The sequence below is a fragment of the Nothoprocta perdicaria genome, unplaced genomic scaffold (assembly GCF_003342845.1).
Source record: "Nothoprocta perdicaria isolate Ctin4 unplaced genomic scaffold, notPer1 scaffold_41, whole genome shotgun sequence".
NCBI classification, from domain to species: domain Eukaryota; kingdom Metazoa; phylum Chordata; class Aves; order Tinamiformes; family Tinamidae; genus Nothoprocta; species Nothoprocta perdicaria.
This window is the reverse complement of record NW_020455655.1, coordinates 1,476,701-1,501,354: the sequence shown is the minus strand read 5'-3', so window position 1 is coordinate 1,501,354 and position 24,654 is coordinate 1,476,701. Positions and strand designations below refer to the sequence as shown.

Below are 24,654 nucleotides of genomic sequence, written 5' to 3'. Positions count from 1 at the left end.
TAATATGCTGCTTTTATTTGTATTCATGTTTCGTCTTTTATTTTCTTTTCTTTAGCAATTATTAACCTCAAAATTGTCTGAAATTGTTTCAGAATTGAGAGGGGTTTATTCTTCATTCTTTCTCATCTTCTTATATAAAGCGAACACGGTTGCTGTAAGAGGGCAGTGAGACAAGTTGCTATGTCCAACACTGGTTGGATTGAAATGGGTATTTACACTTGCTTGTGGAAACAAATAATGCTATTTATTTACTAAATACATCAGACTTCAAAATCTTGTATAGAAATACTTACTGCCATAGTTCTTAGAGGGTTGCATGAGGATTCAGTTTCCATACAGTAAGAGGACTTCAATTTCCCTACAATAAGAAGAAAAAGACTTATTGAAATAAGAACCATCCCAAAGAGTTAACTAAATGAATGTTGCAGTTTTTTAGTGCATACATAAACTTCTTTGTTTATCTAAGCTTTAGTTGTTGGCCAAAGCGTCTGCACAACAGAGAGGACTTGCATGAAGAGAGGCTCATTTAAGTCAACCATTATCATCTAGCAGTATAATCTGAAATCTCTAGCGTTGTGTTTCCTAGATCAAAGTACAAATCAGTAGTCTTGTGCTTTATCACARTTTGTCTTCTATCTACATCCAAGAACACTGCTCTTGATCCTCCTAGTGAAATGCCTGCTAAAGTGACATGCTTGTTGTTTCTGCCTGTTTCCACATTTCTTTGACACTAACAAAACTCTTCCAAAGTTGAAAGTATTTCACCCATAATGAGTTCAGAAGAGCRAAGTACTAAGCAGTGTACAGGCAAGTGTTGTCCCTGAACACATGATCATATTTTCTAGAACTAGAAATGCTCAAATATTTTCTGGGAAATGTGCATTCAATTGCACGCTGTATGCAATTGTTAATATTGAGAAAGGAGTCCATTAAACTGGTGGATTTCTTTTCAAGAACTAATTGAAAAGGAAAATGATTTAATAGATTAGAAAAAAAGCTRAAACGTGTAGTGAAGCATAAGAAAAGGGCTAGTTTTTTTGGAGTCCCAAACGAGGAGAGATCAGATTTTCTGTGGATTCAGATTTGGCCTTGGCACCTTTCTAATGCATGGTGGCCCAAGCCTATTTTACTTGAATAAGACAAAACCACATATAGTCAGGCTGATGAAATGATTTTTGAGCAGCTTAGCACATGCAGGTTCTCTTGTGGCCGCTCATGTGCACATGCTCCATACTGTTACATAAGTAGCCTCTGCAATTGCTGGCACAACAAAGTAGCCTCTGATTTTCCTGGGCTGTCACTGCTTCAGTGTATTCACGATAAAATTTGGCAAGGTATTTTTACTACATGTATTTGTGATATGCTAGAGAAACTGTTTAAAATACCTTAAAGCACGCTATATGTCTATGGTGTAGATGGTCATTTTGTAATGTGTAATGATGTGAGGTATCTTCAAACATCTGAAGAATAATGAAGCTATTTAAATGTTGGGTAGCAAATGTGTTTTCCGTTGGGACAGGAAAAAAAGATCAATGAGGTGACAATGCAGGGGCATGTATGCGCTGTACGGTATGAAGTGTCCAAACTAAACAGAAAGTTATATTTTGGGACTATTGATATTTCAGAAATCACAAGATGTGAAAATGGAGGTAACTTTTCTTGTCATCCCATTTTTGATGTGTTAGTAGAGGTRAATACCGCTTGTATTTGCATTAAGCAAATTTTAATTATATATATTACATTTTAAATTCACACCAGCATCACTTTTATATGGTAGTTATTGGCCTGGGGTGAGTGTCATTTCTATTATTTGAGCAGCTATCACTTCATTTTCCTTGGAAATGGGAATTAGTTTTTAACACTTGTAATTTGAACAACGTATTAAATATGTGTTATTTATATTAAGAATTGCCTGCATTGCATTGAGATAGGACATATAAACTATATAGTGTCCAACCATACCTGCCTAAGTGACAGGGATTGCTGTCTATGGAAAACATCTTTCATGTCAAAATATATTAACCATGATTTTGCTGCAGTAGAACAACTGATTATATTCAGATTCTACTTCTCTTTTTGTTTCTGCATTAACAAATGGAAATAGTAAGCTTTTCATTTTCTAATTTTCTTAGAAACAATTTTGTCTAACCAATATTCCTGTTCTTCCCAATTCTCTTTCAGATRGCAGTTCTGTGGATGAAAAGGTTTAAAATCCTGTATTTACTATAGGGATCATGTAATTTGTTGGTGTTTGTGACTGATTTGATCTGGTTCCTTCATTTTAGTTGTGAAAATTGCATGTTTTTTCCCAGCTTTCCATTCTTTTGTTCTCCTTTGAGTGTATTGCAAATGTGTTGCCAATGTTGCATAAACACCAGAAAAAACCTCACTGTTGTGCTTATCATTTCCAGCGCAGGGGTCTGCTGCTGTCAAACATGATATCTGAGATTTTAGCCTCTAATTATTACCTCTACTGCATAGTCTTTCAGACTTAGAGCAGCAGTATTTGGGAAGCAATGTCTCATACCTTCCCATGGTTTCCACCTATGTTATTTTACTAACTGCTGAATGTGTTCCAAAGCAATAGTTACTGAGCTTTGGCCTGGAGCTGACCCTGCTTAACATTTTTCATATTAGGTGTTATATGTTTCAAAAATTGAAAATTTGTCCCAAGGTTATAAGGAACATGTGAGTAATTCTTTTATTTTTGTTTCTTTTGTTTTTGTTCTTAAAGGCTCGGATAGTAAGTGGAAGTTCTTTGGATACTTCCAAGCTTTATGCAGTCCAGGCATTTGCTGGGTAAGTACCAGTATGGCTGTGAATTCTTGGTTTATCTGCAAGTTATACTGTAGTAATTTTTTAAGGTTTGTTCTTGTTTCCAAGACTTCTCAGAAAATTGAACTGTTTTAAAATCAAGATAATGAATGTCATGGTCTGGAAGTTCTTGCTTTCTTTTTTTCTTCCTTTCTTTTTTTCTTTTTTTTTCTTTTTTTTGCTTCTCAAAATAAATTTTTACCGCAGTTCAGTTGCACAGGTCAACTGAAGTGCAAAGTTTTTGTACCTCTGCATAGTAAGTTGTTTTCTGTGTCTTCATTTTAATAAATCTATAGTAATATAACAGTGCCATTCTAATAMTGGAAATCTAGCAGGACAAGGAAAAATAGGTTTATTTCAGTTGCTTGAAAGAGAATGAACATAGCAGAAGCCTATATGTCTTATTTGGCCATCTCTGGATAGTTACCCTGAATTTGTCTGTAGAATTCCTTATTTTGTGGAAAATCTTTCCTTTCTCTTTTGAATTCCTTTTCTGTTTCCAAATTGAATAATAAACGAGAGTAATAGCCATGAGATAAATKTAGATTTTCACTATCTTAAGTACCTAAAAAGGATATTACCTCCTTGGTGACAGACTATTTAAGCAGTTTCCCACGGTGATGCTTTGTTTCAGAGATAAGGAGATGAGATCAAATTATCTAATTTATATTAAATCTTCTAATTTGGTTGTCTTAGAGACTAGACAACAGAATCTGGATAGTGCTAAGCTTTTCTGTGGCCTCATTTTTTTTTTTTTAGCTAACTGGTACTAATTGCACTAATCTGTTCAATAYAATTCCCTGCTGTAGAAGGTTTAATTATGGTAACATTTGCAYTTGTCACCAAACAACTTGATACAAGTTCAAGTCTGCATCCAGCTTTACAGTGGCTTAGGCAGCTTCTGTACTGTCTGTTCTACCTTCAAGAACAGACTTTACATTTTTCTTTTTCCAGCTCCTAGCTGGTACAGTAAAACATAGTAGACCATCAGTTACATTGAGCTGGACTTAYTGCTGTGAAAGTGTGAAACGCTTAAATATTATAAAAAAATAATTACGTCTTTCTGTTAGTAACTTGCTCTTTAACGTTAGACTAAAATTATCATTTTAGTGCTTCTCTTTGCTCCTAAACAATATTTGAATTGCTTTCATTTTGCTCATTTGCAGTTTTCACATGAAGTCAAAAAAGGGAAGACTGTCATGACTTAAGTTCTAAAACTTTTGCCTTATAAGTACTGAGACTTTTTTGTATTGAGTTCTGAATGCAAAAAGCTAGAACTGTTATTTCATATACCTTACTCATTAACACTTTGTTSGCTTTGCTCATTAACATGAAACTAGTATCATCTGAAGCAGTTTCATTTCTCTTGGTRTATAACTGATTTAAAGACCTATTCAGTAATGTTTTAGCCACGAAAATGTTAGCTTGTTATGTCTCTGTCCACATAACTCTTGTGATGGAATTACCCATTGATTTCATCAAGAAGGCCACACTAACAGCAAGTCATGGCTCTCACAAATATTTTACATCAGGAGCAGAGACATCAACATCTGTTATTCACAMCATCAACTTTTCTTTGGTGTATTCACAAAAGGTATAACCTTCTTTTCTCTGCTGTGCGATGCAGCGTCAACTCATTTTTACTTCTAGATTTGATGTTCTCAGTTTGGAATAATTTATGACAGGAGATATTCCAAATAATATTATATTTCTCCACTGAGAAGCAGGAATCTGACATCTTGACAACTGCACTGTAAGCTGAAATCAATTGAAATTAAGTATTGTCATTCTCAGAAGCATTAGTGTATGGGACCAGAGAAAAAATGATGTTTTTAAAACTGTTGTTGTTTTCAGCAAGTGTTCTTAAGAATTTAAAATCTTAAGTTTATACAAGGGAGAGATAGCTAAGCTTCTACAATAAGTAGATGTTAAGGGGTCGTGTTCTGTGAGCAGATTGTGTGTGAAAGCACTAAAATGAATTATTGAGCCCTGCACCTGCAAGAAGTTCTAAGACAGTACARGTTTGCTGTATGCACTACTTTACGTAGGCAATTACTTAATTTCAGCTGCCTGGATAGGTGTAAAACTTAGAACTACAAAGTACAAGAGTGTAGACATTGGTTGTTTTGGTGCACCCCACACTAAAAGCAGATTAAAAGCCAAAAATTAGTTTCAGAGGTAAGGAGACCTTTTGACACTGACAAAGACCTCATTGGCAGAAGTTAGTTTTTTTAAGCTCTCCCTTCTGATCATGAGTTAAAGGATTCCAGTACTCAGTCCCCTGAGGAAAAGGTGTGTTAATCCTTTGTAAAGGCATCCAGTAGCCAGTACATATGTACTGGTAGCCAGTGTATAAGACCACTTCAGATCCATTTGCTGTATCCTTTATCCTTTTATTCATGCCTGTATCCACGAATTACCAGCCTACAGCTTAAATAACAGTGATCAGATTGTTTTTTGGACTGCATCCTTCTTTTGCATAGCACCTTGCATTTATACTTTTCCTCTGTCTTCCCACCAAACTCAATGCATGAGTACCCAGGCACTCATACAGAAATGAAAGTGCAAAGTCTTAGTAAAACTGGAGAACAGCTGGAACATGCATTTTGTTTGAGTGATTTGGAGATTCTTTTGCTTACTTTGATTTATATGGAGTGCATAACTCTTCAGACATTCAGTATTAGGTTTTATCCTTGAATGCCTTTTGTTGGTCACACATAAAGCATAGATGAAAATGAAGTTTCATTTTACACCCTTCTAAAGTTTCCTCTACATGCCCTATATATGTCTGCTAAATGAAAAAAAAAACCATCATTCATTTATATATGCAGCCACTTCTTTTATAGCTATTTTTAAGTTACTTAAGTTTGACCAGGCCATAGTTTCTAAAAATATAAAACACTGAAGAGAAAAAAAAAATACCAGTAGCAGAGAAGATATTTTTATATTTGAAAAGATTCAAAACTGTTAACAGTTACCCAGAGATATAACAGAGTCGGGATGCTGACCTAGGTCTGGCCCGCTTGCCTTTCTCCTCTGCACACCTGTCCCACTTTTCTTCATGCTTAGACCTTTTCCTGCCACGTTCCCCCTTGGGGTTTTTGTTGTAAGTTCAAAAACAAYCTATAATTCTACACAGCCTTCCTTGTTCACCCTGATCTGTCACAGTAACAATCTTAATGTTGTTCCTATGTGAACATCTACTTGACAGCCTTACACCTTTATAACTGGCTTTTCTTCCTGTAACTTCACAGAAACTAGATTCTGTGGCTGTGAGAATACCTTTTAATTTGTGTGCTCCTTTTGCCTGAAACTCTCACACCTCTGGGCCTGAAATTAATACTTACTCATTTTACATTGCAGATATAGCCTATCTCAAATTTTGAGTAGATAAACTCCCTTTGTATTGCCTAGTCTAGTGTTAAACTTTCTGATAACTTCTTCAGCTGACCTGAAAAAAAGACTTTTTCCCCCCTACAGARGGATTTGGTTCATTTTTCATTTCTTAATATGATATTTTTAGCTYCTTTTTAGCTCATTTAATCCAACTTTCATTTGCAGAGAAATGCTGSTATTTCTTTGGTAGCATTTTAATATACTGAAGATCAAGAAAAGGTGTAAATCTAGTCCTGTAATCTCTTCTATGTTGTTAATATTTTCTCCTAGTCATCACGTACAATTTTACAACTCCAATACCAGCTTTGCACCTACAGCAAAAATTATTACCCAAGGGTGGATTTGTGAGCCTTCAGATGTTATAAGGAATGGCTGCATTACCATTGTAAATTTCATTAATTTACATGGTTCCATTTTTATAGTTTTTTTATGTAAATCATTGGCTGCATTTTCTCATTATAGAATACCAGTGTTGATGCATTTCAACACCTTCCCTTACCTGCCCGTGGTTACATCTTCACAAAAATTCTGCAAGTTGACTGGCAGTCAGCAAGTGTATAAAAAAGTCAATGAAACAAAGTAACAGTCCTTTACCGGTTACTAAAGCTGCCTGGGACTTACCTGTGTTGCTTTCAACTTCATAGATTGAAGTTGAATCAAATATCCAATATCTGAACTGGAATCAAATATCTTAAGTTGATACACTGTATAGAGTACAGTCTCCGATAGAGTCCTGATATTTTCATGTTTTCATCATAATTTTAAATGAGTTAAATGAGTTAAACTTCACTGTTGCACTTAGTTAGAAGATCATTCTTTCCAGACCTTTTATGCCTACTTCTGTTTACTATTTCATTTCCTTTTAGCCATATATATGGACAGGGAAACAAGAATTATTTTTGAAGTGATCTATACCGTAGTATAAAATGAATATTTATCTAAACTATAGGGCTCAGTCAGAGGCTGTGGACATTTTTTCATTAACTTCATAAGACTTTAGTTAAGACTTGTATGTTTAAGAACTACAGAAAATAATCTAAAGAAAGTGTAATTATGAAGAGTATTTTCAATATAAAAAAAACTTCCAGTTCTTCTCTTACTAGGAAATACTGTTTATTCCCCTTTTCATCATGTAATTGTTTGGTACCACAGTAAAAAAAAGACTAATTTATTAATATGCAGAGATTAAAGATCTTTCTTAGAAGCCAAAATGGTCAGTAGTATTGGGAGAACTAGATATGGTGCTTTTAGAGCATAACCTCACTGCTTTTAAAAATTCTTGGAAAAAGATTCTTACTGACTCCCTTGACTCCACAGGCTTTGAGTTAAACCCATAGATCTTTGGTATTGAAGCAAGCACACGTCAGTGTGAATGTGGGATATCATTATTGATATCCTTGTAGGTATGTTGAACTGCAAGGATTAAATGAATGTGTGATGATCTTATCTTAGATCTAGTCTTTTAAAATCCATATGAGAAGCAGTGTTCAGTGTCTTAGTCTATAATACATTTAGTATATACTAAAATAGTCTATAATAAACTTAATATATAATAAAACTGTCTTCAGTTTATTACAGGATAGGAGAAAAGAGATATTTTTTCCCTGTGTGGGATTTCTTCATGTGTCAACAGCTCCAAATGTATAAATCTAACTTTTAATCCTTAATATTTGGCAGCTGAGCTGAGTAACAGCTTCATCAGAGTAACATGATCTGCAGGATTGGAGTGTGCATCAGTATTTTCTGACTCATTACTTTTTGGTATATACGCTTAATGGTAACGCTTCCCTTGACACTAACTGGTCTCATATGTGAAGCACAAATTTCAGTGTTATCCCTGCCCCACAGTACCTATTGGTTTTGCCCCATCAGTTCATATTTTGTGGTTTATAATTTTTTTTTGGTCCCCTGTTATGTACAACTATTAAATAAAAGCACTCTTTGACCTTAAGGATAGCTTCTCAATACTTTTGCACTTTTTCTACTTGTAAAGCTGTCCCTTAGTTTGATAAGCCAGATTTGCTTTCTTTGCTTCATCACTCTTAAAGGAGGTGTAATGTGTTATACTTACGTCCAAGCAATCATAAAACCAGGACATTGGGCAAGAAGGCAGCCCCATTTCGCTACATTTCTGTCTGACTTCTAGTGTCCTCCACGCTGGGAAGAMTTAGTAACTTTGACAGCTGCCAAAAACACCAACACCAGTCTACATTGGTGGACAGAGTGAAGTAGTTCTGGCTCCATAGTCCCAGTTCCCTAAGAAATTAGATTTTAGATGTACTCACCTGACTTTTCCTTTCTCAATTCCTGTGATTTAAGAGTGTATTGTAAACGTGACCAACTGGAATACTCGCCATAACACAGATGGAACGGTCTCGTGTTATGTTCCTTCTCTATTTCTCTATCCTGTGTTAAGCATTACCTGAATTGAACTCTTCAAAGTCCTTTTGACTAGGACACTGCAAGAAAGCAAAGTTGCTGCTTTGTATCTATTGAGAGTTAAACAAAGAAATAAATGTTGTTGGTATATTGCTGTGTTTGTTTCTTGCACAGACCTGTGAGAAAAGTAAAGATAGAACACACTTTATYTTGAGTGACAAATGAAAACATTTGTAGGTTTTGGTCTTTTAAAAATGATAGCGCCAGCAGTATAGGGAATGACCAAATGTCCATTTAACCTAACATTTTTCAAAATCTACAGTAGAACAATTTGAGGAAGATAATACAAGTATGCTAGTCGCTGTTCTCTGAAGTGTCTGGGAGAATAAAGCATATCATTACAGGATCCTTTTGTATTCTTCAAGATCCTGTTATTTCACCAGCCTTTTATTCCATGATGTGTCTCCAAGTTTTCTTTCTTTCTTGTTTCTAAGTTGCAGGTGAAATCTAATATTGGGAATTGAATGTGTGATTAATAAAAAAGCTTAAAGGAGGCAAGAGAATAATGTCCAGTACACTACAAATAAAACATTCTAGCCAGCATTATTWTACTGTGTAATAAAATCTGTTTTCCTTATTCCTTATTCATATGGAGTCATATGAAAAGCTCTGTGTATTTAGTTATAATTTTTATGTTATTTGTATCAAATTTACAAGTCCTTTTGATGGAAAATCCCTGCTAAGCCTGTTAAAGTAAATGGTAATGTATTTTAGGAATTACAAAGTGACATTTCAGCTACAGAATACCAGGAGAAAGAGAGTCAAGCCATGCCAGGWCATGGTCCTTCCTTTTCATTAGAATGAAAAAAGATCACCTCCTTTAGCTGACAAAGGCTTTTTTATTTATTATTATTTTTCTAATTCTGCACATAGATATTAGAACCAGTTCTTTTCAAGGATGCAAACTCCAGATTTTTATATTTTTCTTGTTTTTTTCTGTCTTCAGAGCTGGCCGTGGGCTGTATGGAATTGATAGTATGCCAGACCTGCGTAGAAAGAAATCTTTTCCCATTGTTCGAGATGTGGTAAGTGACCTCTCTGATGCYATGAAATGGTTTATTTATTTGCTCATTCTCTAGATCTTTATTTCAGTTGCTATTATATGTATGATTGGTAGTTTGTCTACATTTCTTATAAGGAAAAAAGTAACTTAGTAGAATATTTTCATTTTTTTTGTAGAATAAGCTAATTTACGTGCTGTGCAGAATAAATAACTGTTCATTCTAATATTGAATTAGTTTATGAAAACAGATGTTCTTTAATGCTTGTTTTTTTAAATGAAATTGAAAGAGGATGAAAGTTGTTCTCCACCTCACCCCCAAAGCAAAACCGTTTTTGATACAACTGATTATAAGATTCTTCYGTTCCTTCCTTCTGTTACATGATGGGATCTGTTATTATCACTATCCTTAATGGAAATAAGAGTCTAGGCAAATAAGTTTTAGCAAGGAGAAAACAATTTAAGTTACTTTGGAGTTTATTCTAAGTTTCAGTCTAGAGAAGATCAAGTAGAATCTGTCTGGTCTGGGGAATTTGAAGTGCCATTCACCTTTCTCACTTTTCTTTATATTTCTAAAGTACAGAATTCTGAGTTCAGTGCAATACATACTCTGCCAAGCAGGCTCCAAAAGCAGTTCTTCATTTCTAGRGAATTGGAGGGGAGGCAGTCAAAGTAAATGATTATTGATTTAAACCAATCTGCCTGTTTTCAATCATTTAAAAATTCTCTATGATACAGTAGGTGCAGCGATTGAAAGTTGTCTTTTTTATCAGTAGCCACTCCGTTACAAGTTGTARTATAGGTATAATTTACGTATTTAATAGTGCTTTGCATTAATCTTAATTGTTTGTAGTCAGATACATTGTAAATGATCCTTTTATGTTTGCTTATATGACTTTTTCAGAAGTGTAGAAATGTTTTTGGAATCTACTGAATTGAATTATTAATATTCTTTGTAATTTCTTTCCTATCTTGGCTGGATTTTTCAGGCTATGGTAAGTGCTTTCATACTGATAAATATTACAAAACATCATCATAAATCCTAGGGATTTGCAAATGCCATATTTTATGATGACCTTTTATTGCAAATTAGAAAAAAATGTCTWATGAGAAGGAATTTTACTGCAAGCGAAGTTACAGTTAACAGGAGTGTCTGTCCACCATGTCATATATTTTTAAAATACTTTGAATGGCAAAATTTATGTAAAAACAAGAGATGACCACAAACAAGCACAGAGAACTACTTAAATTTTAACAGCCCTAGAAAACTAATAGCAAATTCATATCATAATATCATGGTAAATTGTTGAGAATTTCAAARAAAAGTATTTCACATCATATATTAACTGTAATGGGACAGTGATGAAACAAGTATTTTTTTATGCCAGTGACTTCTTACCCTATCATTAGTTTTGTAAGATTAGTAATTTTTCTGTGTCTGCAAGTTTAATTATTATCAAGGGAAACTATGAAAATTGAATGGATATGCTCTCAGGAGAAAGTAAACACTTAAAAGGAAAATGAACAAGTCTTAAACTCTCAAAATACAYGAATCTATTTAAGTTATGTCAGTGTTCCAAATTATAAAATGGGAAGAAATTGGTAGTGACACTATCCATAGACAATGTTCTCTGCTGACGTAAGCCTAAGTAGCTTTTGACTCAATATGTATTTCCTAAAACTGAGAGTGTAATATGGAAAACATAATTGAAATTTTGTTATGATCTCTCTGTAATCCACAGAGACCCAGTTCACACTGCATCCTCACAACAAAGCCAGTAGACTTGATGGTTACTGAGTGATATAATTGATCATCCTTACACTGCTCGCCTGTGAGAGCAGCGATGCATGACAAAGCAAATGCTGGATTAGCGAGCAGAGAGATAAAGCACAGGAGTACAGCCACACTTGGAGTGAATTAGGCTGGTTGAGGGGAGGATGCAGCAGCCCAGTTTTGCAAGAAAGAATACAGYAATGCAGCATTGTTACTGTTAATATTTTGTATAGCGAAATAAATCTTACCTGTTTCTGCCAGGCCGGGAGGGCTCCCGATAGCAGAAGTCATGTTCAGCATTGGAACAGCATTTGGGAAACACACAAATCTAATTTCCCCAGGTGCCTTTTCCTTCTGATCATTATATCCTCTAATTAATTTTCAAGGATCGATTAAATTACAGGGAGATTTAAATTACAAGGAGATTAAGGAAGATAAAATTTCCTTCTTGTACATTAAAAATAATTTGTTTGGAACRTCTTGTGCTGTGCTAGAGCAAATTAAATAACTGCAGAACCGAGGAGAGAGTCTTCAGGACTAGACAGGTGTTTTATATGATCATGTGGGCAAAATAGTCATGGATATGGAATAGATGGAGAACACATGTCTGAAAATTCTCGGTGACTTGCAAGAAATTATCCAGACCGACAACTTGAACTATGAGACTGTTGTAAAATGATCTCCCATATTTCTGCAGCCAAAACAGATACCAAATTAGGACAGTTGCCTGTCTGTGGACTACATTAATTTACTTGGCAATGCAGAAAACAGGGGCAACCTGTGTTTTAAAAAAACTGAATCATAAACCCTGAATAACAGATTCTATATAAAAAATGGCAGCTCAGGTGAGAAAGACAGTAATGATGATGGAAAAAGTGTTTCCAATATATACCAAAACTTTAAAAGTTATTTTCTGTAATACACTAAACTAAAAGATATTCATAACTCCCCACAGTTTTGTTTAAATCCCACTAGGGAGCCATTAGTTTCAACAAGTAAAGTTCTGATAAAATTATTAATAATATTTCATTTGCTTTAAACAGACACTTGCTGCCCGAAAATCTGGTATTTCCATGACAATGCTTATTCGGACCTCCATAAACAATGAAGAAATGGTAAGTGTTTTCAGTGGCAGATTGAATTCATTTAAATAATGGAGGTATTTTTCTTTTCAAATCTCTTCAGAAATTATTTAATCCTTAAATACTCCAAGTCGAATAAAACTGAGTTCATAAGCGTTTACAGTATAAGAACTTTCAATGTTTGTTTCTTAGAGAATATCAAGCCTTTCAGTATGTTCATACCTAAGGCAGTTGGCTGATCTTCAAGAATCACCTTACCCTCTGTACTCAGCAGCACAGTAGCTGTGGTAATGGAATTCATGTGGATAAACTGCACACCTTCCAAAATGTTGCTTCCCAGCTTGCTGCAGCAGCTACGTTATGTCTGCACGAGCTGCAGTGATGTCCAGAAGGACTAATTTTCAGAAAAAATCTTTACCCCATGCTGCCTCTTTTCATATATTTTCTTCTTTCTAAAAAAGTAGTTTACTTTCTAAAAGAATCAGTTTATTTAGAAGTGAACAGGTCCAGAATTTCTAATGAAATCCTATCTGTGTGTGGTGCTGAATGATGCCTACAGGCTGCTGAACTTTTCTTTATTCCAAGTAAATCAACAGGACTWGGAAGAATTGAGTATCTGAAAACAAAGCTGAATAAGGAAAGTAGACCACTGTGGGGGATGGATAAGCCTATGATTTATATTTATAACTTAAAGGGCTATTTATCAGACTTCACCTCATTAAGTACTAAGGAGCTGATATTCAGGTTGTTTGCAGTACTAATCAGTGAATAGCCAGCATTTTTTTCTCTTGCTAGAATTACTCAGGAGTCCCTAAGCTAAACTAGTTCAAACATGGATATTTATTTTTGTGGGTGCAGACCATTCTTATTTATAAGTAAAAAGACATCTTGACTCTTAAAAGGGAAGAAATGAGTGTGCTGCTTTGGGAATATAGACAGAATAGGAGGATAAAATTCATCTAATTTTATTTCTAAAGGAATCTGTACAGATAATAGTATTAAAACACTATATGTAAGCAGGTACCTACTGTGCAGTGTGTGTAAGCATTTAAATATGCAGTAGTACGCTGCTGTGTAATTACTTAAAATGCATCTATRAGTGTAGTGCTAATGACTGTAAGATTTGTACATCAAATACACATAAAAGGGACTTTGTTGGTACTATAATTGACTGAGCTGAGTATATCTTYACTCTCCCATTTCTGTAATCAGTCAAAAACTCATCCAACAACCTTCCTTTCCAAAGTACAGGACAAAATGACTAAATGAATTTGGAAGATAAATTCATAGTTCGATACGTATGTTGATACTTTGTAAARTTGTAAGTCTAATTAAATATGCTTTAACTCCAGTTCACTTTATGAAGCATTTTAACCAAAGTCTTGTTTTTTTTTTTTCTTACTCAACAGAAAATACATGTCTTCAAGAAGACATTGCAGGCTTTGATCTATCCAATGTCATCAACTACACCTCATAACTTTGAAGTCTGGACGGCTACAACTCCCACATACTGTTAYGAATGTGAAGGTCTACTTTGGGGTATAGCCAGGCAAGGCATGAGATGCACTGAATGCGGTGTCAAATGTCATGAGAAGTGCCAAGACCTCCTAAATGCTGATTGTTTGCAGAGTGAGTATTTCCTGACAGCTGACACTTTGCAGTACTTCATTGTGTTTATGCCCTAAAGTTTCCTGAAGTGAAGGGCCATATCACCGGAATAAACAGTGGAATCAAGTTCCTGCTCAGTGGCCTGAAAAAGTAGCTGGAAATTTGGTGAAATACATACTGTTCGTTTTGCTTTTGTTCTTGAAATTTGCTGAATGATGCTGGTCAGTTACAAAATAATGTTTTGTAACATCAGCATGTTACCTGCCTTCCTGAGCGCATGACAGCATCCAGACTGACGTTTTGTGAAGTACTTTTCTGTACTTCAGAAGTACTGTAAAGCACTCTTTGTTTTGACTTAGAACAGAGCAAAGGTTTTTTTCAAAAAAAAAAAAAAAAACTTGCTGATACACATTATAGGAATATGAGCAATTCATCAACAGTCATTTAGCAGTCCTAACATCTCATTAAAATTCTCCCTGGAAAGCCAAATGTTTTACGTGTTAACTATAATAAATAAAAATAAATGCACTAGCAATAAAAATAATGGATTTTTCCAGCTGAGAAATCTGCTATTTGAAGTAGTTGCAGCAAAGGAACTTTAGTGAATATAAGCAACCAGGTAAAATAAATATTATRGATCGATTAAATTTGAAAGAAAATCCATCTATCTTAAAGGTTCTAGAGTGCAATTGAATATATAATTCTTTTTTCAGAAGAGTTTCTATCACTAGAGCAGTATGCAGAGGAAAACAGGACAAAGTAAAAATAAAAAGCAGTAAACAGGATCTTATCTCTTAAAAATAACAAAGTATCTATGAGAGAAGAAATATTAGAAAGATAATTTATAAGAGATAAAAATGAAATTAGAAAGTAAGTAACTTAGATTACTTTTTATTCTGTTTCTCTGCAGTGTGATACTGTTGCCAATATTAGTGGTGAAGGTGATTTTGCCTACTACCATGAACCCGGGAGAAGCTCATCATGTCAGAATTTCAGTTTTAAAGACTAGAAAAACTGATTGTAGTCAATYTGTTGCAAAGCTTTGTGTTCCTTGTTCTGCTGAGCAAAGCTGATTTATGAGCTGAGGGGATTTCTGCAGGTTTTTGACTGAGGAACCAAAATAGTTTTCAATGAGTATATAAATTCCTTAGAATAGGATGCAAGATGCATTACTCTGTTGTCTGTTTAGTGAAGTATTTTGGACTCAATCCTGTGGTACAGAGTAGGAAATGAGCCTGTCTCCTAAACTAGATAGAATCAACACTGCTTGATTCTCAAATGACTCTGTCTTTGGCATAAAGGACTAGTGAGAACTGAAAAGAAGAAAAGTTGCTTATGCAGAGTTGCACTGATATTTTATTAGTAGTGATGTTTTGCAGGTTAATAAAYATGTTTTAGAGTTTAATAAATATCTCAAAAAATGACAAACCAATTTGATTGTTAACTTGTCATATTAAGCTAAATCAGTGGGTAATTTCAGATGTCATCAAGAACATGAGGCTTTGCATAATCTATATGAAACACATCTCTTGAGGACTGCATTACTAAATGGTTGACTGGAGGCTCTAGAAAAACAGCTATAAGACACCAATGTTTTAGTGAATGTATTTACCTTTTMTTCCATTTTAGGAGCTGCTGAGAARAGTTCCAAACATGGTGCAGAAGATAAAACACAGAATATTATTAGTGCTATGAAGGAAAGAATGAAGATTAGAGAGAAAAATAGACCAGAGGTATTTGAGGTGATCCAAGAAATGTTTAATATTTCCAAAGAAGATTTTGTACTATATACAAAGGCAGCAAAACAAAGTGTTTTAGATGGAACATCCAAGTGGTCAGCAAAAATAACCATCACAGGTAAATGTTGCGTAGTGCTTTCAGTTAAGACCTCTTCCCCCACTAACTGGAAAAACTGTACATTACAACTGTTTTAAAAACTACTTTGGATTATACAGCTCAAGGAAGCAAGTGGTCTTTTGGGGGTTGATCTGTCTCCTACCAATACCCTCCTGTGCCTGAGATTATCTTTTTTTTGTCACAGTTGATCAAATGGAACTGATACAGTTGATGATCTCCTTTACGAGCTCTTAATGACTGAAATGCTGAGACAAGCACAGCTCATAATTCCAAACGCCATTCATTTGAGTGTTCCCTTGTTGTTTGGCTAAGGTTGTGTTCTTGTTCAGTAATGCTAAGTCACAGGAACATGGAACCCACCACATATGCCAAAAGATCTTCTAAGTTGGCACCTAGTTTTTCTGCATAAATATGAGAGGGTTACTCCTTTTATTTCTAAAAAATTCGTTTGAGTTAGAATGAGGAGGACAAAAGACATTCTAGTTAATTCCTAAGTTTTAATAGGTTTTTGACAGGAATAGGATGTGCAAAAACACCCAGAAACTTGTATCATTAAAGTCTGCTGATGTGACTGAATTCACACAGGGAGCAGATCTGCTGAACAAGACAAGATGCCTTTTTTTTTTTTTTGGAAGTCATTTTTCTGAGCACACCACAAGTGAGCTTTCAGTATCCAAAATGATTGGCACTAGCAGGTGTTAACTGTTACCACTAAGATGTTTTAARTAATAGGCACAAAATAGTAAAAAAAGATCACTGCTAGTGTTAGGAGTTATGACAAATATTTTAGCTATAACTTCTTCTGAGTTTGGTAGGCCTGAATCAGACAGTCTTGCATTCTCCAGAGATCTACAGTGTTGCAAAATCTGCTGGAAAATCAAATTACAAGTATTTAGTTTCCACAAAATGCATATACATTAACTGTAGTCATACTATTAACTGCCATAAATGTTAACAAACATATATATACAGCTAATAACAATTGATTTAAACTGTCATCCTGTCTATGGTAGAATAGAAAGTACTCTGAAAATGCTCTTAACTTGTCTATAACATGATGAAGAATCAACTGTAATCTGTCAGGACATTCGTGGTTGTTTCTGTGATCTGCACTGCAGATTTTGGATTTTTTTGATCTGCTTTTTAGGGAGTCGTAAGACTCGGGCTGAATTCTACCATATCATTATATTGCTTGCCATGCTGATTAAAACAAAGTTTGAATATCTGAATTATCCATGGCAGGGAGAATGCTTGTTTTGTGCTTTGTAGGTTATTTTTAAATTATTAATTGATTAAACCAAATAYAGACAGTCCAGAAAGCCTGTTGGAAAAGCCTTGTCTGTCTCTCAAGTAACTGTCTGGAAAAATTGACCCAGAAAAAGTTGTTTCAGGAGTCCTAAGTTTGGGGGCTTCATTTCCTGTTGCTTTTTACTCTCATTTGTTTCTTGGCAATGAGAGCTGGAAGGGCTAAAACACACTTCTGTGCTTTTRTTGCAGTGCTTTGTGCTCAGGGCTTACAAGCTAAAGACAAAACTGGCTCAAGTGACCCATATGTTACTGTGCAAGTTGGCAAAAACAAGCGGAGAACAAAGACTATATTTGGAAACTTGAATCCAATCTGGGATGAAAAATTTTATTTGTGAGTATAGAATATGTTGTTGTATATTTTAATCTTTTTTTAGTAACATAATGCTGCTGAGTGAAAGAATTACTTCCTTGAAAATATGTATTGTGTCTTCCGTGAAAATATCTGTTGTCTATATTATGAAGATTTATAGCATATTAATTAGTAAGCTCTGATTTGAGAGAACATGGAAATTGAATGTGGTTTTATTCAACCTTGTCATACTCCTAGGTGAAACTCRGGAATTTAATAGGGCATGGTATGGGCCCTATTGGCCGGGCTGTTTGTATTGACTACTCGGCAGACCTTTCCAGGACTGAGTGTTGTCTGGAGATAAGAATAGATTCTTTCTGTCTCCTTTTCTTTGATCACAGCCCCTGAACTGGAAATAGTGTGTTTTGTTGTCAGCATGTTASAGAAGTTCAGCTTTGACTGCAAAAGTAGGCGTTCCAAGCTGTAATGTGTTGACTCAGATTTTGAATGATTTCATGCCAGTTCTAGTYTGGGAAGTACAGTTAAGGGACATTTTACAAACAGATGAATGACCCTATTCACAAGAACACTCAAACCTTACCTGCTTAATAAGGTCCATATCTTGATTCTGGCAGTGTTCCCAGAGCTTTTTTCAGAAGGTGGAATTAGAACAGGAAATCCAAATTCACATACACCCTCCTTTTCCTGTAAGTACTGTTGTAGGATACAACATGTTCCTGACTGTGAATGGCACCAGTTTAATGACAGTACCAATTAGTGGTGTGTGTTATTACTCTACATATAGTAATATGTAGAGCATATAGTAATATGTACAGCATATGTACAGCAGTAATATGTACAGCATTTATCCTTTCCTCAGCTTGGTTATTATGTGCTACAGTATATGGTGCTCATAACTGCTATTGTCAAACTCAATTAATGAGTCTGAAAAGCAAATTTAAGCCCTAGATCTTGTTCAGATATTTTTAAGAAAAGGGTAATTGTTTATATTTTTGAACTTAGTTCTCTAGAACAGTACTATCATGTGAAGTCAGTACRCTTCAAGTAGAAGTTTGTCAGTAGATTTTTTTGAAGGGTGTGTGAAATTGCTAATATARTAAATTATGAAAAGAAGTAATCATAAGGAAAAGCATATAACATTTCAGTGTTTGTCAAATACAATATGCATGGTCTTATTTGCATTTTTACTGAGATTGTATGCAAATTGTCAACACATGTTAATAGTCTAACCTTTTAGTGTTCCAAAAGTCCATTACATTTATGTATAATAGTGCTATTCAAAATTGGATGTTAATTGATATACCTGCAGTTGATGAGTYCCTGCATCAGTGCTGACTAATGCACTTCACAGCATTACTCTGAGCATTACTTGGTTCATGAAGCAGTGGCGGAACAGCTCAGGATCCTGCTAACTGCCTGGTCAGCATTCAGAATCACTAGTTAATCACAGTGTGCAACAGGCAATTTCAAAATAACCACCAAGCACAGTGTAAAATAATTGTATTCAAACTATTGCACTGTTTAATTTCCCCTTCCCTTCCCTTTTCCTGTGAGGAAGTTAATGAGGTCCAATCATTCTTTATCAGCATAGAATACGGAAACAATTTCTGTTGGCGTTTTAATGAATACTGTTCAGGCATTTGAAACAGCTGTCGGAGCACTGAGCAAACCTGTTAGGAGTTTTGGGGTGTATTTTCTCAAGGATGTGGACAGGGCTACCGTAAAATCACTGAAAATTGAAAATTACGTGTTTTTCTCAGCCTTGAGTGTCACTATCCTGTACATGACCCTAGCAATATTATTAAAAGTAACAGCAGTCACAGAGTTTGATTTACACTGCAATAAGGTGACTTGTGAATTAGTTCAAGCCATTACTTATTAGAGGCAGCCATGTTTAGGGAATAAATACAGCAGGAGAACCTTTCCATTGTCCTTTACTAGAGTTATTTTATATATTCTTGACCAACTGAACTGAGTTCTAAATAGTGTAGGCTTCAGTGTAGCTGAAATTTTCAGTAATATCTAAACACAGTCCTGCAACAATGTTCAAACAGCTTACAGATAGTTTTGTAAGCAGGAGTATCTARCAGAGAATTATTTTACACAAAATTTGGATTCTCTTTGATAATAGAAACATGCAAATTATTTTACTGGATTTATCCAAACTTAAAAATCTTCAGTAAGCAGCCAAGCAGATAAGTCCCTGAGAGACATTTTGCTAATGAAGATAACTATATCCTGTGGCTTCAGCCCAAAACACATAGCAGAACACCTTTAGCAACCAATTAAAATGATAAATTGCTTGTTCAGCAATAGTAATTTCCAATTTGCAGTACAGCATGTTTGGTCTGAGTCTTCTTTCAAACTGGTATAAGTCCAGGTTAATTTTTATGCAACATACTCCCTGTTAGAGAATGAACTAATGCAAGTGGTATTGCAACTAATCTCATTCTATTTTTTCCTAAGGGAAATAATTAAATATTTTTTAAATGTCTGTTTTAATCAGTTTTCCATCAAGAATTCTTTGTATTCCGTTTTTTATTTTACAGCCCTCAATGATAAAATCTGGAGTAAGTTGCATTTGAGAATGCATATATGATCAATGATCATTCTTGATTACTGCTATTAAATTATTTCAATATTGCTGTTCTGTAAATCCYTATACACTACAGGTTAAACAGCTAGAATGCTTTTTCATTGTCATATCTTGATTCATGTTATCATTCTTCCTATACACTTCCTAGTTATGTTAAGGGAATATCGTATCTGCCAATACTGCTCTTTACCCTAGTTCTCAAATATTACCCTTGTCAACATGACCCAATTGTTTGAGTGCATCTTTTATAACATATTTTCCAGAACTGATACCATCTTACTTGCACCAGTGAAATTTCAGGTATGTACTGACCCCCAAAATTTGACCTTCAAACATGATTTTGAATCACAGCATAATAAGATGACAAGCCAAATAAATGTAAAAATAAAATAGCCCAGTTAAGTTCTGTCAATTCACCTGGTGAATAGAATGCTCGTGCTGATTTCAGTGTTTATGGAGAGTATATCCCAGTGGCAATAGGCAAATATGCACATTCAGTAGGTGACAGTAAAAATCATGAGACAGAGATGCCAAATTACTGTTTGCCTTTAAATCTTTGTCACAGAATTATACTTTTTTCTTTCTTTTCTCTTTTTTGGATTAATCATTGTTACACGKTTATATTTCAACTGTATTTTTTTATTTTATCCTTACTTTATTTTTACCTGTAACTATTTTCAGTAGTGAACTAAGATTCAGATTTCTTTTAAATAAGGAAAGATCATAGAAGGAAATTATAAGATCCAAATTCTGCTACAAAAACTGCAGTGGCTTCAGCTGCAAACCCTTGTCTCACTATGGGAAGATGGAGGGGAAAACTGTTACGCATTGATTTGCAAAATACCTATTTAAATACTTTGAAAGAAGATAAAAACTGTTGGAGATGAGAACAGTTAAGCTGTTTGTAATTCTGAAGTATTTTCTATGTGACAGTGCTCATGTTGGTAAAAAAAAAAAAATTGTATTTATCTCTTATCAGTTTTTCTTTGATATGTATGCATGTAASCGAATCTCAGATAAGTGATGTGCAAATCTGTTGTCAATATAATAATAATATTGTATCCTCAGGCTTTTTAAAATAACAACTTTCAAGTAAGTGACTTGATGTAGAGTATAGAAACAACTGATAGCAGTTAGAAAAAAGAATTGTGAAAGGGCAATCTAATAAGTAGAAACCTTCTTTGGAATAATCTCCATTTTTTTTTTTTTAAACTAGCAAATAATCTTATTTCCACTACATGCTATATTTGGGTAATTATTGATAATAAAAACGTAAAAGCATACTGTCCTACGACATTTGATTAAGTTGCTGAGTGCTCAAGGAATGCAATGCTATCTGTAAACAAACTTTTTATGTTTTATCYCTGCCTCTGTCTTTTATGATGGGAGTGATTTTGTTCCACTTTGGAGCATTGGATAAAAGCAGCGTATGCTTGATTTTTACTCATTTGTGAAAGGATGGGCCAATTTAGGAAGCAAAAAACAAATTGTTAAATTACGAAAAGTTCAAAACAAGAAGTGAGCGGGCAGAGGTAGAGAGTAAAGGCTTAATTGTTAGTCAGACTCATTTTCTGTATGTCTCAGCCACTCTAAATTTGTCTGCTGCTTCCAGAATTTTGCCGAGAGATAATACATTTTATAGCCTGGTACCTGAAAATGTAGGTGTCGCTGCTTAGAAAAGAGCAATAAAAACCTCAGCCTATCCTGAAGTGTAGAGTAGAGTTTTGTTGGAGGATATTAGAAGTCTTACTAAAGACTACAAGATAAGACTGCTGTTATGAGCAATTTTTTTGACAGAAAGGCAGTTTAGTTTTTGTACATTGTCTGCCATCTTCATTTGTTGGCAATTACTTCTTTTCTGAACATGGTATAATATCAGTTACTTGTTTTAAGACTGAGTTGAAATCTTAGATCAGATCGAGGCAATGTAGCTAATACAGAGTTTGCATATGGGTAGCACTGTAGCTAATATGGAGTTTGGATATGGGTATTATAATAAAGATAATTTATTATTACTGTCTTATTCTCTACAATTAGAATAAAAGAAGGAATACTACAAGGATTCGTTTGCGTCTGCACCTTTCTGTATAAGCAGAAATGCTGTAGCCTCATCGAGCTGCTGATAAATGTTGATAAATTATTAAAATGATCTGCACTATTTAACCTGAGTATACTGCAGTTTTTTAGCTTTCAGAAACTTGAAACTCTGTATGCCAAGAACCACTCACTTTTCACCTTCCTGTATTATGCATTAGCCCACATTTCTGTCTTCTTACTGAGCATATRAAGGGGAATGGCTAAAAGAGGAATGCTTTGAAAGTGGCCTATGTTGTCTTTGCCAWGACTTACCTGGACAGTGTAACAGAACCAGGAATCCCACCCCATGATCTTTGTAAAGCTTGCAAAGCTTCTGCACAGAGATTAACCACAGTGACTATAGCAAATGTGCAGCTCATTATGTAGTGCTCTTCATGAGAGGCTGAGTAGTTAAGTAGAGTCATGTAGAGACAGCTCAGTAACTCGAACTGTGATTCTCCCTGCAGTGTCACARTGTTCATCCACACTGCACTTTCTTGCACCACTATAGTCTATAAAAGTTTAAGTTTTGCATGGGAACATTACAAATGTGTAGAAGCAGAGCTGACTCAAACATAAAGGTTTAGGCATGATGATTAACAGGTTAGTAAACTTGTGGATAGAAATGGGTATCACCCTGTCTCACTGCCTTGAGATTAAGGGAGAAATTAATGTGTGAGGAACAAAGGAGAATATTGGGGAAAGAGCAGTGGTCCTGACTGTCTGAACAAATATTTCTTATCAGCTAAGTGTATGTCAGAAGGAAATTCATGTTGTCTCAGAAGAATAAGATATGTTATTTAAACTGCATTACTATCTAATGACTTTTATGCAGCATCTCCCCAAGAAGCAAAGCAGGCGCAGGTTTTGTTCTAGTAGCACAGGTATAGTGATGAGGTCACATAAATGCCTCGCCAGTGATGGATCTCCTTAAATGCCTCRCCAGTGATGGATCTCCTTATACCACCRTAGAAGTTCTGTTTCATATTTCTATTGGCTACATAGCTAAATGCAATCGAGGACTCTGGCAATGTTGAATAGTAATTCAGGGCTGCACATTAAGAGAATAAATTTTCTGAGTTTACTGTAGCTTGTTAGGGCTTAAGGAGATGTCTGTTCGGCCYGTCTTGTCTTTGTCTATGTCTGTGTTTGATATGTCCTTGCCAATACTGAATTTTCTGGTCTGCCAGAGAAATTCCAAAGTACTGAATACTATGTCCACCATGTTGTATGAAAATTGATGGTCAGATATGAGAAACTAATAATGCTTCTGTGTGAGCTCACCCATRTAGACAGCAGGAAGTCCATATGAAGGGCCCATTTATAAAAATCCTAATAAAAAGAGATTTGTTCTGTGATTAGTTTTGGTTAGATACCAGGGAAGCCAGCCATAAGACAAAAAGAAATCAGACTTTATTAGTTTTGCTAATAAAAGGACAATGTGTATTTTAATCAGAGAGATATATGCAATGTTAAAAATAAGGAATATGATCAAGTAGGAGCATTTTGATATTATTGAGTAGTGTCACAATGAGGCAGAGTAAAAGATATGCATGCCATTTTTCATGCCTGATTGGCCTTGTCAGTAATAATAACATGTAAAGCACTTTATACTTGCAAAGCCCATTACCACTGCTAATTAATTCTTAGAACCCCTGAGGGGTGCTTGGGAGATAAGTAATAGTATTACCATTTTAACGCTGAGAACACCAAGACAGATCACTGAGCAGTGATAGCGCTTAGAATAGAATTCAGGTCAAAATTGAACTAGGTCCTAGACTAGGACCGTGCCGAAGATGAGACACTGCTGCCACGCTGAAGAAACATATTTAAAGGGTAGCTGGAAATCTGTAACATATGAAATGTTTTTGTAATGTTACCGAATGGAAATAAAAAGTAGTAGTGCAGATCCAATAGCATTAGTGCATCAGGGCTTGTAACTGTTGGCAGGCGTGTACCACTCATTAAATATTATTGGAAAAAAAATTGCTACTACGGAGTTCTTTAGTTAGTCTTAGGATACACTAATGGTATTATCAAAGTTTAACACCAACCAACAGTAGATTTTTATTGCAATACCTTTAGGAATAAAAAATATCATTGAATGTCATTGTCATATCTTTCAAAATATATACAGGAAGGAGGTGAGGGCAGAAACTTTTCCCCACTATGAACTCAGGAGACAGAAGCCAGCTCCTTGTCTTAAAAGTCCAGTGGTTCTTCAGATCCATTCAACTCAATTTAAGGAGTCACTGAACTTTGCAAGGAATTTCTTATTACTCAGCTGTCWGTTATTGTTCCTTCTCACTAGAGAAAAGGAGAACTTGGAGAAAAGTAACAAATCTTTTAAAGAAAGAGACTGCTTATTTCCCTCGTTTTCTCTGATTGCCTAAT

The 24,654-nt window shown here is 34.9% G+C and overlaps 1 protein-coding gene across 1 annotated transcript in view; it reads left to right on the top strand.

The window, feature by feature from the left end:
* Positions 1-24,654, top strand: part of UNC13C (unc-13 homolog C) — a 113,353-nt gene that overhangs the window by 13,953 nt on the left and 74,746 nt on the right. Inside the window, exons 2-9 of the mRNA XM_026045785.1 lie at positions 2,182-2,204; positions 2,735-2,799; positions 9,596-9,674; positions 10,639-10,644; positions 12,467-12,538; positions 13,915-14,134; positions 15,743-15,970; positions 17,468-17,609. Of these exons, the coding sequence (XP_025901570.1) occupies positions 2,182-2,204; positions 2,735-2,799; positions 9,596-9,674; positions 10,639-10,644; positions 12,467-12,538; positions 13,915-14,134; positions 15,743-15,970; positions 17,468-17,609 (835 nt within the window). The remainder of the gene's footprint in view (positions 1-2,181; positions 2,205-2,734; positions 2,800-9,595; positions 9,675-10,638; positions 10,645-12,466; positions 12,539-13,914; positions 14,135-15,742; positions 15,971-17,467; positions 17,610-24,654) is intronic.